General features: G+C 47.1%; 1 protein-coding gene and 1 long non-coding RNA gene across 7 annotated transcripts; one reads left to right on the plus strand and one right to left on the minus strand.

The window, feature by feature from the left end:
* The first annotated feature begins 584 nt into the window (after positions 1 to 584).
* On the plus strand, positions 585 to 4,448 carry LOC101756541 (receptor kinase-like protein Xa21). Its single transcript, XM_012844436.3, has 3 exons — positions 585 to 734; positions 1,009 to 3,796; positions 3,881 to 4,448. Exons 2-3 carry the CDS (start codon positions 1,021 to 1,023, stop codon positions 4,249 to 4,251), a joined length of 3,147 nt encoding a protein of 1,048 aa, XP_012699890.1. The 5' UTR covers positions 585 to 734; positions 1,009 to 1,020; the 3' UTR covers positions 4,252 to 4,448.
* A 5,195-nt stretch (positions 4,449 to 9,643) lies between these two features.
* On the minus strand, positions 9,644 to 15,598 carry LOC105913945. 6 transcript variants are annotated; one of them, XR_001163556.2, is made up of 5 exons: positions 15,070 to 15,598; positions 10,819 to 14,614; positions 10,600 to 10,707; positions 10,232 to 10,489; positions 9,644 to 10,126 (listed from the first exon to the last, which is right to left on the minus strand). It is a non-coding gene; the product is annotated as an uncharacterized LOC105913945 (long non-coding RNA). The 6 variants fall into 6 exon arrangements; XR_001163554.2 differs by having other exon boundaries at positions 10,232 to 10,707; XR_002677219.1 differs by having other exon boundaries at positions 10,600 to 14,614.
* Positions 15,599 to 16,377: the final 779 nt, after the last annotated feature.

The raw sequence follows: 16,377 nt of genomic DNA on the forward strand, positions 1-16,377 counted from the left end.
GCATGATAAGTGTCACCATGTAGACAATCTGTACATGTATGTGAGGAAGTGATGAAAAATATTAATTTTTATTGTAAACACAATGTGTGGAGATGTGATACAAAATGAACAAAAAAGTGTGAATGTGGATAAAAAGTGTATAGTAATTAATAATTAAAAACAATCATAAGACAAAGATAAGTATACATCTATATAAGTATTATGTTGAAATATTGAAAAAACTAAGAGAGTAGTAGGTAAATAATTTTGATTATTAACTAGGAGCTCAATTTTTAAATAATTTTTAAATATGATAGTTTTTAAAAATATTATCCTGTGCGGGAGCTGAGGTTGATGGACTAGCACAACTAATACTGATCACTAGATATTTCTCCAATTGAAACGGTGTTCAACATCTGCAAAACCCTGTAAAGCACGGCATTGTACAGACTATTCTTGTCCAGATGGGATACAAGTTGACTTGACCCACTCGCTACCCTGTCAAAGATAACCTATGAACGAATCATGCCCACACATACATTCTGGAAGTACCATCATCACAAAGGTCCAAATCGGACCTGGAAACGAAAATCCAGCACCGTAGACCATTCCTCGAGCTGAATTTTATCATCACCGTAAAACTGCTTTTAAACCCCTGGGGCCTCAGCCAGTTGAGCATCCAGCTCATACTTCCAGTTCAAACACCCACTAGCAAGCAAATAGAAGCAGATTAGAAAGGCTGCCGCACAGCAGAGGTTCCATACTCTTTCGCTCCCTTCCCTCCCTTCTCATTTGTGTTCGGTGTTACTATTTAACTATCCTATTTGTGCTGTTACTTTTTTTAAGATGATTTTAGTTGGTGTCTAGGTGTATAATAATATTTATAAACCTAGAAAAGTTAAAATAACCTACAATTTGGAACGGAGGAAGTATTTCTTAGAATTAGCTCTGGTTACAACATGAGCGTACGCTGCGTAGTCCATCTAGTAGTACTTTATACGCTGCCATATTTATGCTTTAATTTTGCAGGTGACAATTAATATGCTCCTCATGTGTCACTCGATGTTGCTGGCGAAACTCGCCGTGCTTATCGTATTGCCTTTTTTGCTGCTGTGTTATGGAGTGGGCAAGGTTCACTGCTCGACAATTCATGAGAACAGAGAAGATCTGCGCTCACTGCTCGACTTTAAGAAGTGGATCAGTGATCCAAATGGAGCCTTGATGAACAATTGGACAACTGGCACCCATTTCTGCCGGTGGAATGGTGTTAACTGCACTTCCACGCCACCATATCGCGTCAGAGAGCTCAACCTCACCGGGCTAAACTTGGGTGGCGAAATATCCTCCTCTCTTGGAAATCTGACCTCCCTTAATTATCTTGATCTATCCAATAATAGCTTTCATGGTCCCATACCTCTTCTTAACAAACTCCAAAACCTAGAGTACCTTTTTCTAGGAAGCAACCTTTTGCAAGGTGTTATTTCCGACGCACTTACAAATTGTTCTAATTTAGTTACACTAGATCTCTCTGGAAACAACCTCAACGGTCTCATTCCTCCTAGAATAAGCTTTCTTACCAAACTAGCATATATCTACCTTGATAGTAATTATCTCACTGGGGAGATACCAGCATCCCTCGGAAACATCACAAATTTACAACAAGTCATTTTTTCAAAAAATCAGCTCAGTGGTAGAATTCCCGACGAGGTTATGCAAATGCCAAACTTAATGGAGTTGCACCTAGACCAAAATAACCTATCAGGTAGTATTCCTGAGGTTTGGCAAATGCCAAACATATTGCTGTTAGACCTAAGCGTAAATAACCTCTCAGGTCGAATTTATTTTCGAGCTCTATCTAATGTATCTTCTCTTCAGGGATTGTCCTTGGCATCAAATATGCTAGGCAGCACATTACCATCTAACATTGGAGATGCTCTACCGAATCTCACGATTCTATACTTGGGTGAGAACTATTTCGAGGGTCACATTCCAGCTTCCCTAGGAAATCCTCCAGGTCTAGGAGTCATAGATCTCTCATCGAATTATTTCACCGGCCAAATCCCAAATTCTTTGGGAAACCTTTCACTGCTGTCTTTTCTTAACCTTGATCAAAACATGCTTCAATCAACAGACAATGAAGGTTGGGAATTCATCCATGCCCTGGGAAAGTGTAGATCTCTAGAAAAACTTTCATTGTCTAATAATAAGCTACAGGGAGCCGTACCAAATTCTATTGCAAACCTGTCCAGCACTCTTACACATCTGCTAATGTCTGAAAACAGTCTATCAGGAACAGTTCCCCCACGTATTGGAAAATTTAGTTCCTTAATTCAACTATCACTAGATCAAAACAATCTTACCGGTACAATTGAAGAATGGGTTGGAAATATGACAAAACTAGAACGTTTGAATCTCCAATCAAACAGCTTCGTCGGGATAATTCCACCTTCCATTGGCCAACTTACACGGTTGACATATTTATTTCTTGCTGAAAATCAATTCACTGGGTTTATACCACCTAGCTTTGGAAACCTTACATCATTGTTGGAGCTGAACCTTAGCTACAACAATTTCAACGGGTACATACCACCAAACTTTCGAAACCTTGAACAACTCATACTATTTGACCTTAGCTACAACAATCTACAAGGTGACATAACTCTAGATATTAGCAAACTTAAACAGCTCACAGACCTACGTCTTTCATCAAACAAGCTTACCGGAGAAATCCCAGATACTTTTGGCAAGTGTCAACAATTAGAAACCCTCCTAATGGACCAAAATTACCTCAAAGGAAACATCCCACCATCTTTCAAGGGACTACAGAGCCTCAAATCACTAAATCTTTCTCACAATAACTTGTCTGGCACCATTCCAACTATTTTGGAGGATCTATCGCTTCTCAATAAGCTGGATCTTTCATATAATCATCTCCAAGGAGAAATACCAATGAATGGAGTCTTTGCAAATGCAACGGCTATTTCACTCAATGGCAACTGGGGGTTCTGTGGAGGAGTGATGGATCTCCATATGCCTGCATGCCCTGCGGGTTCTCCGGAAATAGAATGGAAACGCTATGTGATCATCTTACTGATTCTAGTATTTAGCTTCATGTCACTCGGGATGTCAATTTACGTTATATTTTTTGGGAAGAAGGCACGGAGGCCATACTTATTATTACTTTCTTTTGGTAAGAAATTCCCTGGAGTTTCTTACAAGGATTTAGCCCAAGCTACAGAGAACTTCTCAGAGTCCACCCTAGTTGGGAGAGGAAGCTATGGTTCAGTATACAGAGGGAAGTTAACTGAAGCTAAAATCGAAGTAGTTATTAAGGTCTTTGACCTTGAGACAAGATTTGCGGACAAAAGTTTTATTTCAGAATGCGAGTCTTTGAGAACCATTCGGCATCGGAATCTTCTTCCTATACTAACTGCATGCTCAACGATTGACAATAATGGCAACGATTTCAAAGCACTAATTTATGAGTTCATGCCCAACGGGAATTTGGATACATGGTTGCATCAGAAACATGGTGGTGTAGTTCCAACACATTTGGGCTTAGCTCAGAGACTAAACATAGGTGTTGGCATGGCTGATGCACTGGCCTATTTACACCATGACTGTGGAAGGCCTATTGTCCACTGTGATCTGAAACCAACTAATATACTTCTTGATGATGACATGAATGCTCATTTGGGAGACTTTGGCATTGCAAATCTCATTGTTGATTCCAGATCAATAGCAGTCGGACATTATTATTCATCTGGCTGTAGTAGTTCACTCGCTGTGAGAGGAACTATTGGGTATATTGCTCCAGGTATAAATCAAGAATGTTGCCATCTCTTCATGTATTTGTATAAAACAATCTGTTATTCACTCAATAATTTTCCTCTATTTTAAGAGTATGCTCAAACTGTTCATGCATCAACCTGTGGGGATGTTTATAGTTTTGGAATACTACTCCTGGAGATGATTCTAGGCAAAAGACCAACTGATTCCATGTTTGAGGGTGGGCTCACCATTATCAATTTTGTGGAGAGAAACTTTCCAGATCAGGTGTTACATTTCATTGATGCTCATCTCCAAGAAGAATGCAAGGACTTTGTTAAAGCGACGGCGTCAACAGAAAATGAGGTCCATCGATGCGTGTTATCTCTCGTGCAAGTTGCTCTTGCTTGCACGCGTTCATTGCCAAGAGAAAGAATGAGCATGAGAGAAGTAGCCGTAAACTTGCATGCAATCAGGAGGTCGTATGTTGCAGCGACTAAATGAGGGCAAGCCATGCTTCGCTATACCTTTTGCAATTAGCTTGGGTTATTGGGTATCTTTAAATGTAATTGGAATAAATATGGCAAATTAGGCATGAGTAGCATGCTGAGATTGATGAAAGCTAATATATGTGATTCTCTTTTAAGCCGCTATAGGCGTGTAACCCAAAACTCTTAAGATAGTGAGATTGTTGCTGGCTAGTGCCCGTGGTTTTTCCCCTTCACATCGGAGGGGTTTTCCACGTTAAATCGTGTGTCTCCTCTGTGGCTTAATTCTTTACTTCATATTTCTATACGTCGTTCATAACACAGACATCGTGTTACCGCTCATGCTAGGACTTGGGATTTGAACATTTGGAAAATGGATTTGGTAAAGCATCAGTGATTTTGGTGAAGTGATCTTATATGGCTTTGATGGGTAATGTCCCATACCGGAATACATTGGGACTGCACTGTAATCTAGATGCGAATCTGCAATAACCCACCTAGAATTGGTACAGATCCATCATCGAAATCCCAAACTGGAATTACCTTCCACCTTCCACCAATCACTTCACAGAATAAGGGCTATTGAGATCATTTCATACTGGGTGTGCAGCCGAAGATCGGACATGTGCCGGGCCACGCGCGCTGCTCGCAGACGATGCGTCGCCACCCACCCGCCCGCCGTGCCTCCGCGCGTGGAGCGGCCGAGATTTACCCGCAATTGCACGGTGCTGCTGCGGTCGAGGTGAGGGCACTCCAGCGCTAGCGCTACTGTGTGGCTGGCTTGCCGTCATGGCATCATTGGGCAAGGCCGAATGTGTTCTGAGCTACTGACTGGTGTGTCATTTTGAGCCTGACCCCTGACGACGGCGGGTTCCATTTGCGTTGAGCGCTTGTGTGTGTGTGTGTGTGTGGGGGGGGGGGGGGGGGGGGGGGGGGGTTGTCGTGATCCCTCAAGTCTGGTAGACCCGGATTTCATCGCATGAGGATGGATTTTTCTCTCTTTAAAAAAAGTTTATTTTTTGTCAAATTGGGTATTTGGATGGTGCTACTACCAACCATGCATGTCCAGCGACGCTAACAAAAAGTGGGGGAAAAACACCTGACATGTTGACGGATTATTTGGCCTCGAGTCTGTCCTCCACGTCTCTGCAAAAGCTTGTGTATGTGCAAAACCCCGTGGTCCGTAGAGAAGTACGCCAGCATGCAATTGGCCCTTGAGTGTTGAGTCTCAAACAGAAAGAACATCGGTCACTCCAGTAAGGCATGCTAATGTACAATGGTGTCGAGAAATTTTGCAGTAACAATTCGTATCTACGAGTAATTCAGAGGTGAAGGGGACTTCAGAGTTCAGGTATCCTTTCCTTGTAGAGTTAAGTGGTTTCTGAATAGACGATTTATCTCACTCGCTAGATATTGTCTCCAATTCTTCGTACAATACTCTCTTTTCAAAAAAAAATCTTCGTACAATACTCACCAGGAGCAAAATCGTGAGCGGCATCCGTGATACCTCCGGATTCGAATATCGAATACTTACAAGTTTACTTGACCCGCTGCGTTGTCTAGGAAAACAATGAGTAAATCACATCCGCAAAAATACAGTCTGAAAAATTGATTTGGAAACGAGAATCCTGTAGACGCAAACAATTCCACGAGCCGAGTTTTGTCAGAATCACAGGCGGACGAGACGTGTAACACGTCAGTGCGTAAAAATCGTTGTCCTGTTCAGGCTGAAAAGCACACGCAGGAGCAGGAGTAGCAGTAGACCACCGGCGGGATGTGCTAGCTGCTGCCAGGACATGCCGGGATTTGGTAAGAAATTCCCTAGAGTTTCTTACAAGGATCTAGCTCAAGCTACAGAAAACTTCTCAGAGTTCAACCTGATTGGGAGGGGTAGCTATGGTTCAGTGTACAGAGGAAAGTTAACTCAAGCTAAAATGCAAGTGGCTATCTAGGTTCCGCGGGTCACCGGAGCTGCTAGTAGAGCTGTCCACCAACTATATTAGGAATCATGCCTGTCCCAATGGCTCGGGTCAATATTTGGACATCTTATCCATGTACTCATCTCGATCCAGATTGTTCTTGCAAAGTTGCAGTTGGCGAAAAGATGATGCCCATATCCTGTCTTGTATAGCCAGCCAACTAAAGAACTTGCACTTTGGAGGCGTCCATGCTTTCCAAATTAGGTTCTCAAAATTAGTCTCCGTGGACCCTATGAGTTGTGCTCGATAGGCCGACTGTGAGTTGTACTTCCCGTCTGCTATGAGCTTCCATGCGATGGTGTCCGGGAGACCCGATCTTAGCTGCAGTCGGCTGACCTTGATCCATAATCGATGATACTCAATAAAATGTGCCACGGAGAAACCTCGATGTAGAAGGTTTAAATCTCGTATCCATGTGTCGCCCGTCATCGCATCTATAACGTCCTGTTCTTTCTTATGGAGATGTGAAATAGGTTCGGCGCCATGTCCCTGGGCCTTTGTCCATGTACCCAGCAACTGTCCTAGAATGATATTTTCTTGCCGTCTCCGATTGTAATCGTGGTTGCCGCAGCAAAAAGCTTACGGTCAGCTTTGGAGCAGGTATCTTGCGTCCCTCCCAAGATGGCCCGTCATTCATCCAATCCTGCCAAAACCAACACAGACGTAAAGCTCTGGAAAACTTTCCGAGGTGCAGTACTCCGAGTCTGCCCCCGTTCCTAGGCATTGCTGACCACGTCCAATTCACCTTGCACTTGCCGCCTGTGATTGGCTTCATTCTTGCCCATAGGAATTGTTTCCGCTTAGCATTAATGGTCTTCATTATTTCTTTAGGTGCTTTGAGAGCCATTAGCAGATAAACCGGTTGTGCGGTTAGGATGGATTTAACCAATGTGAGCCTCCCGGCTGCCGTCAAATTTCTTCTGCTCCAACTGCTTAGCTTGCCAACTACCTTGTCTGCTAGCGGAAAATTTCTTCTGCTCCAACTGCTTAGCTTGCCAACTACCTTGTCCGCTAGCGGTTGGAAGTCGACCGCCTTCAGGCGCACTGTGGACAGTGGTAGGCCTAGATATTTGATTGGGAAGGTGCCACACTTTGCCGGTAGACTCTCCGATACCTCGCTCAATTGTACGCCTTCACAACAGATAGGGATGACTGTTGATTTACGGAAATTTGTTTTGAGCCCTGTTACTTCTCCAAACATTCCCAAAATGTTGACTAACACATCTATTTCCACTTTCCTTGGCGCTATAAACATCACCGCATCGTGATGTACGGCATGACGGTACCCTTCCACATAGTCTGCTAAGGACTCCCATATCGGTTGCCAAATCTAAAAGCCTTTGCAGCGGGTCGATCGCTATGACAAAGAGCAGCGGGGACAGTGGATCGCGTTGCCGTAAGCCTCTACTATGCTTTATAGGAGGATTTCGGACGCCATTTAGTCGGATGCGTGCGGATGAAGTGGACAGTAGCGTGTGGGGAAGCCTAGGTGGCACAGAAGTGATAATAGGTAATCCCATCGAATGGAGTCAAAGGCTTTTGCAATGTCCAATTTGAGGAAGGTGGCCTGCACTTTGTTTCTATGATATTGTCTAGCCGTGTTTTGCACCGTCATGAAGTTGTCATGAATACTCTGTCTCTTAATGAAAGCACTCTGACATTTGTAGATAATTGAGTTCATGTGTGGTTGTAATCTAATTGTCAATGCTTTTGTGATGATCTTGATGAAGGAGTGGATGAGGCTTATTGGCCTGAAGTCCTGTATGGTGTTCGCTCCCTCTTTCTTTGGAATTAGGATGATATTAGCCGTGTTAATTAGTTGGAGGTTGTTGCACCGGAGACAGTAGAACACGTTTACCGCTGCCATTACATCTTGTTTGATGATATCCCAGTATGATTTTAGGAATAATCCTGTGAATCCATCTGGTCTTGGGGCTCTATCACTCGGCATGTTGTGGATGGCTTGTTTGATTTCCTCTTCGGAGAACGGTGAGTCTAGTGAGGATAGATCATGCTGGTTGAGGTGAAGAAGGTCCCAATTGAAGTCCGCACCACGTGGCTGAGGCTGCTACATGGTTTCTCTAAAAAAGTTCTAGATCTCAACGGATTTTTCATCGTGTGTGCATGCCCATCCATTCTCCTTTTTAAGTTTCTGGATGTAATTTTTCCATCGCCTGGAGTTGATCCGCCGATGAAAGAAACGCGTATTGGCATCTTCTAGTTAAGGTTCGTTATTCTGCTTTCTTGATTCTTACGTGCGCGTTCAATGACAGCTAGTCCCATGGCTCTTAATTTGAGTCAGCTACGTAGGAGCTGCTTGGGCTCCGTAAGCGGTCAGTGTTCTTGTGCTATGTCCAACCTCAGTATCACTTCTAGGGTCATATGCATCTACATTTTCACATTTGGTATGAGGTGGCTGCTCCACTCCTTCAGTGCAACGGCTGTGGCATGTAGCTTGTGATAGAGTCTATGGAAAGGCTCGACGTGTGGTGACTGCATGTTCCACGCTCGGGTTACTGTTTCCTTGAATCCTAGAAGCATGTCTAGAAATTCTCAAATTTGAAGGATTTGGGGCATCTTGGCCCACTCTGGTTGGAAAGCAAGATAGGACAGTGGTTAGATAAGGAAGTTGATAGGGCGTGTAGGACATGAGGACTGAAGGCATCTTCCCATTCCGCATTTGCAAAAACTCTGTCAAGCCTAACAGGGGTCAGATTACGTCTTTCATTGCTCCAAGTAAATCTTCTATTTTGCAGATGAATCTCACGTAAATCACTATCATCAAGTGCCTGTTTGAACAAGTTCATAAGCCTCAAGTTCAATTTGTTGTTATTTTTGTCGCTCACTTTGTATATGAGGTTGAAGTCACCTAGGACTAGCTATTGAGAGCCATGAGGAGGCTTTTGCGCTTGTAGTTCTGCTAGAAATTGCGGTTTGTCGTTGGATCCGGTTGGGCCGTAAACCACTGAGAGTGTGAAGAAGTTTGCCGTTTCATGCATTGTTACCCTTGCTGTTATATGATATTCTCCTACGATCATGTCAGTGAGCGCGACGTGAGTGCTATTCCACAACAATAGGATACCGCAGCTGGTGCTAGAGAGGCCCCAGCTGGTTTGTAGGAGTAGCTGTCAAGCCTGTAACCCCCTATATATGCGGCTGTAAATTTGTCAATGATGCTTAGCTTTGTTTCTTGTAGGCACGCAATGTGGCATAGCGTGTTAGAGATCGTCTCCCATACCGTGTCCCTCCTCGCTCTCTGATTTAAGCCTCTCACCTCCTCGCTCTCTGATTTAAGCCTCCCACGTTCCAGCATAGCACTTCAAGATTCATGCATGATTTGATAGACTCTAGCCGTAGGAAGACAGGCAAAGCAGGTGAAGCAGGCAAAACATGGGCGATTCATCACCAGCAGGTTGAGCAGCAGACATACAGGGAATCTGATCTTAGACATGAAGTGGCGATGCATAGTTGCAAGCATGATTGAACGACCATTGCAGTGTGCTGGTTTTAAAGTTACAGACTCAAAGACAGGCAAGTCACAGGAGAACTGTAACGTGCAGCAAGTTCTTGCAGAGGTAACAACTTGGAACATTGCAGATAACATGATAATTGGAGGACACTGGAAGGATTGCTGCGCCTGGGTCAGTTCGCCGCCTGAAGAGGCAGCTGGGCAGCTGCTGCTTGGACGGCTTCCTCCTGGGAGTTGTTGTCGGCGTCACCTGCCCCTGGGTGGACAGCAGCTTCTCCCTGGATGTCTTCGATTGCATCGCCTGCCACCCTTGCCATTGCTTTGTCGAGCTCCTCAGCAACAGGGTCATCGAGGTTGAAAGCCGCCGTCAGCGCCGCAATCACGTCTTGCGGCAACGGTCCCTAGAACATGGCTAAGAATTCCTGCAGAGCAGCCTCGATAGGCTGAAGTTCGTCAGTTAGAAGACCCAGTTTTCGATAGAGATTCTGTTGTGCCTGTCGGACCGCCGGCATAGGCCTACGGTTGGACAATCTTGCGCTACGTCGTACCGTCGACATGTCGAAGACGCGTCATGGATGGCAGATTTTGGTCACCTTCTGCTGTTGCTGCTGGTTCTGGTCCTCGTCGTGTACCTCCGTTGGTGAAACCTGGAGCACTTGCTCCGGCCTGGTGAAGAGCGCGCTGACGACGGTGTTGTCCTGTCCTCGTGTTGTCGCGGCCCTGCTGTTGATGTCAGTAGCCCCTCCTTCAGCGCCACCGTGTGGCCCAGCCGTGCCGTATGTGCTGTCGGTGGGAGCGGGCGCCATCTGTTCATCATGAAGAGGGTCAGAGCGGAGGAGTGGTGAGCAATGGGCGCTGTCCAGAATTGGCGATGTTGGTGAGAACTCCTGGTCCAGGCCGTGCAGTGCAGATGCACCTGGAGGTCTTGTAACGCAGCATCAACCTCCTGAATGGAGACGGGAGCAGCAGAGACACCGTGAAGCCCCGCCGTGTCGTCTGTGCCGTCAGTGGGAGTAGACGCCATCTGTTCATCATGAAGACGGTCAGAGGAGGTATGGTGGAGTGGCGAGCACAAGGCACTGTCCAGAAGCGGCGATGGTGGCGAGAGCTCCTGGTCCAGGCCGTGCAGATGCACCTGGAAGTTCTGTAACGCAGCTTCGACCTCCTGAACAGAGACAGGAGCAGCGGCCGTGCTTGTGGTTGTGGCCTGGTGCTGCCAAGTCCTCCAGTATGCGTTTGTACACATGGGACACCTTGATCATCGGCGGATTGATTTTGTCCTTGCACCCACGCTCCTTGGACCAGACTTCATCCCCTTCATGTGGCAGACGGAGTGCGTCTGCCAAGCTAGCTGCTTTGTTGATCTAGTCGTAGGAGGTGTACAGCTTAGGTGCTATGTCATCATCTTCCCTTCCTTCCTGCACAGAAAATTCCTGGCAGCCTCCTTCAACGTGGAGGCATGGTTAGTGAACAGAATTCTGGAGCTTCATGGCTCTCTTGTCGCGCAGAGGACCAAACAACGAGAGCTGCTGAGGCCTGCTAGTGTCGGTGATGGCGTGTTGGTGCTGGCGTCCCCTGTGCCTGCTTCCACCACCCCAAGTCCAGCACCTGGGCGAACGCTCCCACTCGCGGCCAGCCTCTCCGCCCGTGACCTTGTGTGCATTGTGGGTGCGGCGAGCGCGGTCACCGTGCCCGTGGTGATCATGGTCGTCGTCGTCATTGTTCCTCCGGTGCCAGACATTCCACTTGCTGGTGTGGTAGTCGTTGTTGTAGCCTCTTCGCTGGCGGTTTTCTCTGTCATCTCACCACTCGCCCTTCCCCGCCGCACTGCTCTGACCAAGGCGAGTTTGGTCCAAGCGTGGGGGTGAGCACGGCCGTGCTTCACGTTCCATCGCCCTGCGTGGCTTCGTCTCCCCGTCGATGTAGCCAAGATGCTAAGGAGGAAGCCGGCAGATCGCAAGCGTGCACACGACATCCTGTCGTCGAGAATGACGGACGCGAGCGTGTAGTCCTGGACCTCCTCGAGGTGGATGATGATGCAGTGCTTGACACCGCGTTGCCACTGCCCGAGCGGTGCCTTGGACACTAACACAGACTTCAGCCTGGCATCGCGCGCTCGACCGGTGAACATGAGCCAGGCGTACTTGGGGATGGAGCTTGGGTTCGCCGTCAAGCCCACAGGTTGATGGTCTTCGTTTCTTCCGGCTGGTCAAGGTTGGTGTCGATGGCTTCGAGGGTGCAATTGCTGCTGATGAGGCATTCCGCGATGTCAGCTTGCCAGGCATGCATTGGCACCCCGTTGAGGCAGAGTCTGACCTGGAAGAGGAGGACGGCGCCCTCAGCATTGCAGAGACTCCTCCGTTTGGTGAAGAAGACTTCCACAAAGGACACTTTGGCCTTGCCCTTCTGGAGAGCTTCTGTGCAATGATGACTGTGCTTGAACTTGATTAGAAAAGCCTCAGGAAAATGGCGCGAGACTGTCACCTCTTCGTGGCGCAGCTTGAAGTCCTCCCTGATGGCTCTCTTGACGTCGCGTGGGTCGATTGGTTCCTGGCCGTGCACTACCCAGGTGATCGCCACCGCTGTTTCCCACTCCCGCAGGTCGGCGTCGATGTCCCGGTTGCTTGGACGAGGCAGTCCACCTGCTCCGGCCTTGTCGCGGGATCACCGAGTCTTGACATGGCCATCGAGGGTGCGGGCTTTGGCGGTGGAGGTAGTTGTTTACGAGGTGGGGCAGAGTTTGGCGAGGTGGAGGCAGAGCTTGGCGGGGTTCCTGCTCCCGGTTGTCAATGCACTTTGCATGATGGTGTGGGTGCTGAACCGGTGAGCTCCTCCTGTTGTGGTGCTTGGTAGTGCAGGACTTGGCGCGGTGGTCTGAAGCCAAGCAGATGAAGCAGCTTCAGTTGGTTCTGGCACGGAACGCTCGCAAGCTTGGGGAAGACTGAGGTTAGGGGTGGTCGCAGGTGGAGCGTCGTGGAGGGAGGCCGTGATGTTGTAGAGGTGGCCGGCGGGGTGGACTTGAATGGTGCACTTTCCTCCACCAGTACGGCTGCCTAACGGGCACCCAGCCATCCTGAGGAGTGAATGAGCCATTCTTGCGCCGCGCACCGGTCACCTCGGGCGCGTCTTCATAGGCGGCGGGGTGGCAGGTGGGTGGAGGAGGCGTGTGGCAACGGGTGGAGTTACTGCTCCGAACAAACACAGTAAAGGCGGGCTGCAGATTTTGAAATCGCCATGTCGAAGCTGGATCCGCCATAGTGAAGCCCTTGACGACCTGGGCGTAGGTACCACGGAGCTGGGAGCGTGGTCCTACTGCAAATCCGACAAGACCTGCGCAACGGATCTTACTTGGGATGCTTCACTAGCCTTGGATTTGCAGGGAACGGCTCCGGCGGAAGGGGATCGGGGGGTGCGAACGCTGTCTAGATCTTCAGGGGTCCCTCCCGATCTGCCCGGGACCTGGGTGCTGGGTGAAAGGCCGGCGGTGGAGATGGCCAGGAGGCTGCGGAGGCTCTGGGTGTGGCGTGGATGCGGCGGAGGAGTGTGGCTGGTGGCGGGGCTGGGGTCGCCGCCGACGAGGGCGGAGTGCGCTGGGTGGGCATCTTCTTTCTTTGTGTCTGTTATTCGTGTCAGTAGTATACAATTAATCTTGACCGTTGGATATTTGTATACTCCTTTTTGAACACTAGCATAACCTAGTATTGTGTACCGTAAAAGAGCTCTACTTGGGAGACTTCGGAATCGCAAGCCTAGTTCTTGATTCAAAGTCAGAAACAGTTGGGCGATTTGGTTATAATAGTTCAGTTGCTGTGTCAGGAACTATAGGATATATAGCTCCAGGTACAAATCAAGAATATTGTCATCTCCAGTTGCACATGAATATTTTAACTTTAGATTAACCTAACCAGTGGATCTTATATGCGTTCTCTAGAGTATGGTCAAAGTGTTCATGCATCGACCCCTGGGGATGTTTACAGCTTTGGAATAGTTCTTCTGGAGATGCTAATAGGCAAAAGACCAACCGACTTTATGTTTGAGGGTGAACTCAGCATTGTTAACTTTATGGAGAGGAACTTTTCAGATCAGATCTTAAGTATCATTGATTCTCATCTCCAAGAAGAATGCAAGTGCTTCATTCAACCATTGGCGGAAGCAGAAAATGAGGTCCATCGATGCTTGCTGTCCCTGGTGCAAGTTGCTCTTTCTTGCACCCGTTGATTACCGAGGGAACGAATGAACATGAGAGAAGTAGCTGTTAACTTGCACGCAATCAGAAGGTCATATGTTGGAGCAATTAAGCGCAAGTAAGCTATGCATCGCTCGATCTAGGATGGTTACCTCAGTTTCATTTTTTAATACAATAGGCATAAAGAAGCTGGATCAGCATGCTGAAATTGACGAATTATCATGCTAGGGAAACTGTATGCACGCAGTGGGCGGTGAGTTTTCTTCTAGTACTAGTCATACTAAGGTTTAGGGGTGTAAACCGATCGAATGGATACCTCCGGATACGAATTTATACGGACAGTGTCAGTTGTGTCGGATAAGATATATACGGTATCGACATCCTATATATCTGACTTTGGATGACTTTGGATGCTGAATATACGGATTCGGACATGGATGCCCCTCCAAATGGCTTCAAATTCGAATACGGACAGACAATATCCGTAATATTTCGAACATCAGGCGATTGGGAGTTTGTAGGCATGAAAAGATTTTGGACACCGCTAACGAACGTCCGATCCGGGCGCTAGGAATCGGACGATAGACCTACAGTAATTACCGTCACTTAGAAACAAATAAAACCCACCTACCCGACCCGCGTGCGCCCTCGTGTCACGACACACTTCACTTTCTGGATCTCCAGGACATGTAACCCTTCCCTGCTTTGTGGCTCTTGAGCGAGCTTTCCCCTCGCATGAAGTTGACTACACAAGAGACGAAGAGGGAGAGATTAGCGCTGGGATGAGTAAGAGTAACGTGAAGAAAGTAGCATATACAATACAACATTGAGAATCAATATATGCAACAACTGAAAATCACTTTTGCAACATCAAGAACATGAATCCAACTACGTCCTCCTTGCATGCATCTAATGAAACATTTAGAATTACCTCGTGCAACATCCCAAAACACAAACTGAAAAATCTGATAAAAACAGTCTCGGCTAGTTGCAACAACCAAAACCACACATCTCATAAAAACAATCTCGACCAAATCAACTGTTGTAACAACACAAATCATCTCTTGCAACATCCCAAATAATTTTTTGCAACATGCCAACATCCCAATCCACATGTGCGCATACCATGCCGGCTCAAACCATTGCCCCCAAATCCATCATGCAACATAAAAAAATATGTCTTGCAACATCAGAAATTACCCGCCGCAACATCATTCATGCATACCCAACACTCCAAAAATGTAGCGGCATGAAGAGATTCTCGTTGTGGTTGAGGATGAGCACGGCGACACAGATGAGGATGAAAGTGAGGTCCCATAGAAATCGAGCATCATCACAAGGCGGGAATAGGCCAATCGGTGTGTTGCTCCTCCACCATATTCCGCCATGGCCTACTGCATCCACATCGCCGAGCGCCCTTGCAACAGCCCCTGTGTGCAGCACGCTCGGTGGCACAACCCGCTGGCCACTGTCGTCGAGGAGCAGTGCCGAGTCCAGAACGTCTCACAACAGGATCTCAAGGGACATGGTGTTCTTCTCTACGGAAACGGATAAGAGCAGAAGAAGAAAGGAAGGTAGAATGAGTGGTCGAGAGTTACCTGCGTACTTCATGGCGTTTTTAGTAAAAGTTCATGTGGGCAGAGATGAGACACATATTCACGGTGGAAAGTTGGCCAGCAAAATTTGTAATTAAGCAAGCACTATGAGCTGTGAGCGAGCGTGTTAGGTTGGATGATCGGGTAGTAGCATTATCGAAAGATTTTTATAGTATGTCAGTTTGCTTTGATGGTGATGTGATCTTTTTTTTGACAATTTTCCATCGTAATTAAGACACGTAGAGAAAATTACATCGGGCGGCAGTGCTAATCAATCTGGAAGTCCACGATCTAGCTAAAAGTCAGATTTGGATCCCAAATCCAAATCCCAAACTGCAACTACCACCAATCGATTAGTTCAAAGAGCAAGGATTAACGGGATCGTTCGTATACCGTTTATGCGGGCGCCGGCCGGACAATTGATAGCCCTGTCAAGCTCGTCCGCAGATGACGCGCGCGTCGCCTGTATGCGCGGCGGTGGAGTCTATCCGCAACGATGAGGTGAAAAGCGATTTCTCCAAGGTAATCTATGCGCCTGGGCCTTGGGTGCGCCAAATACTCCGTCCGGCCACCTCTTCAGGTTTGGAGAGTCATCAAATTCAGAAGGCAAGGTTTGGAGAATCTTCAGGTTTGAATATTGAAATGAAACTGAAGACTGCATCCTGGGATGATTTAGACTTCCCGAAGACAGTTTGTAATCAGAGAATGCATTATGCATTCAAGTGACAGCTCTTAAAAGACTAGTAGTAGAATTCTAACATGTCCTCATATTTCCTTGGAGATATCAATGAGCATGATCTGATACCTACATCTAGAAATTACAATTCTCACTTGGACTTTTATAAAGCACCCGGCACTTATGTCCAGGAATTCGCAATCGATCGCAGAACAAAGCCTGCACAATCATTCAGTG

This window comes from Setaria italica, chromosome I, assembly GCF_000263155.2.
Source record: "Setaria italica strain Yugu1 chromosome I, Setaria_italica_v2.0, whole genome shotgun sequence".
Taxonomy (NCBI): domain Eukaryota; kingdom Viridiplantae; phylum Streptophyta; class Magnoliopsida; order Poales; family Poaceae; genus Setaria; species Setaria italica.

Coding starts and splice junctions, on each gene's coding strand:
- LOC101756541 (XM_012844436.3), top strand. CDS start 1,021: ATGCTCCTCATGTGTCACTCGATGTTGCTGGCGAAACTCGCCGTGCTT. Junction 3,797..3,880: donor TATTGGGTATATTGCTCCAG/GTATAAATCAAG, acceptor CTCTATTTTAAG/AGTATGCTCAAACTGTTCAT.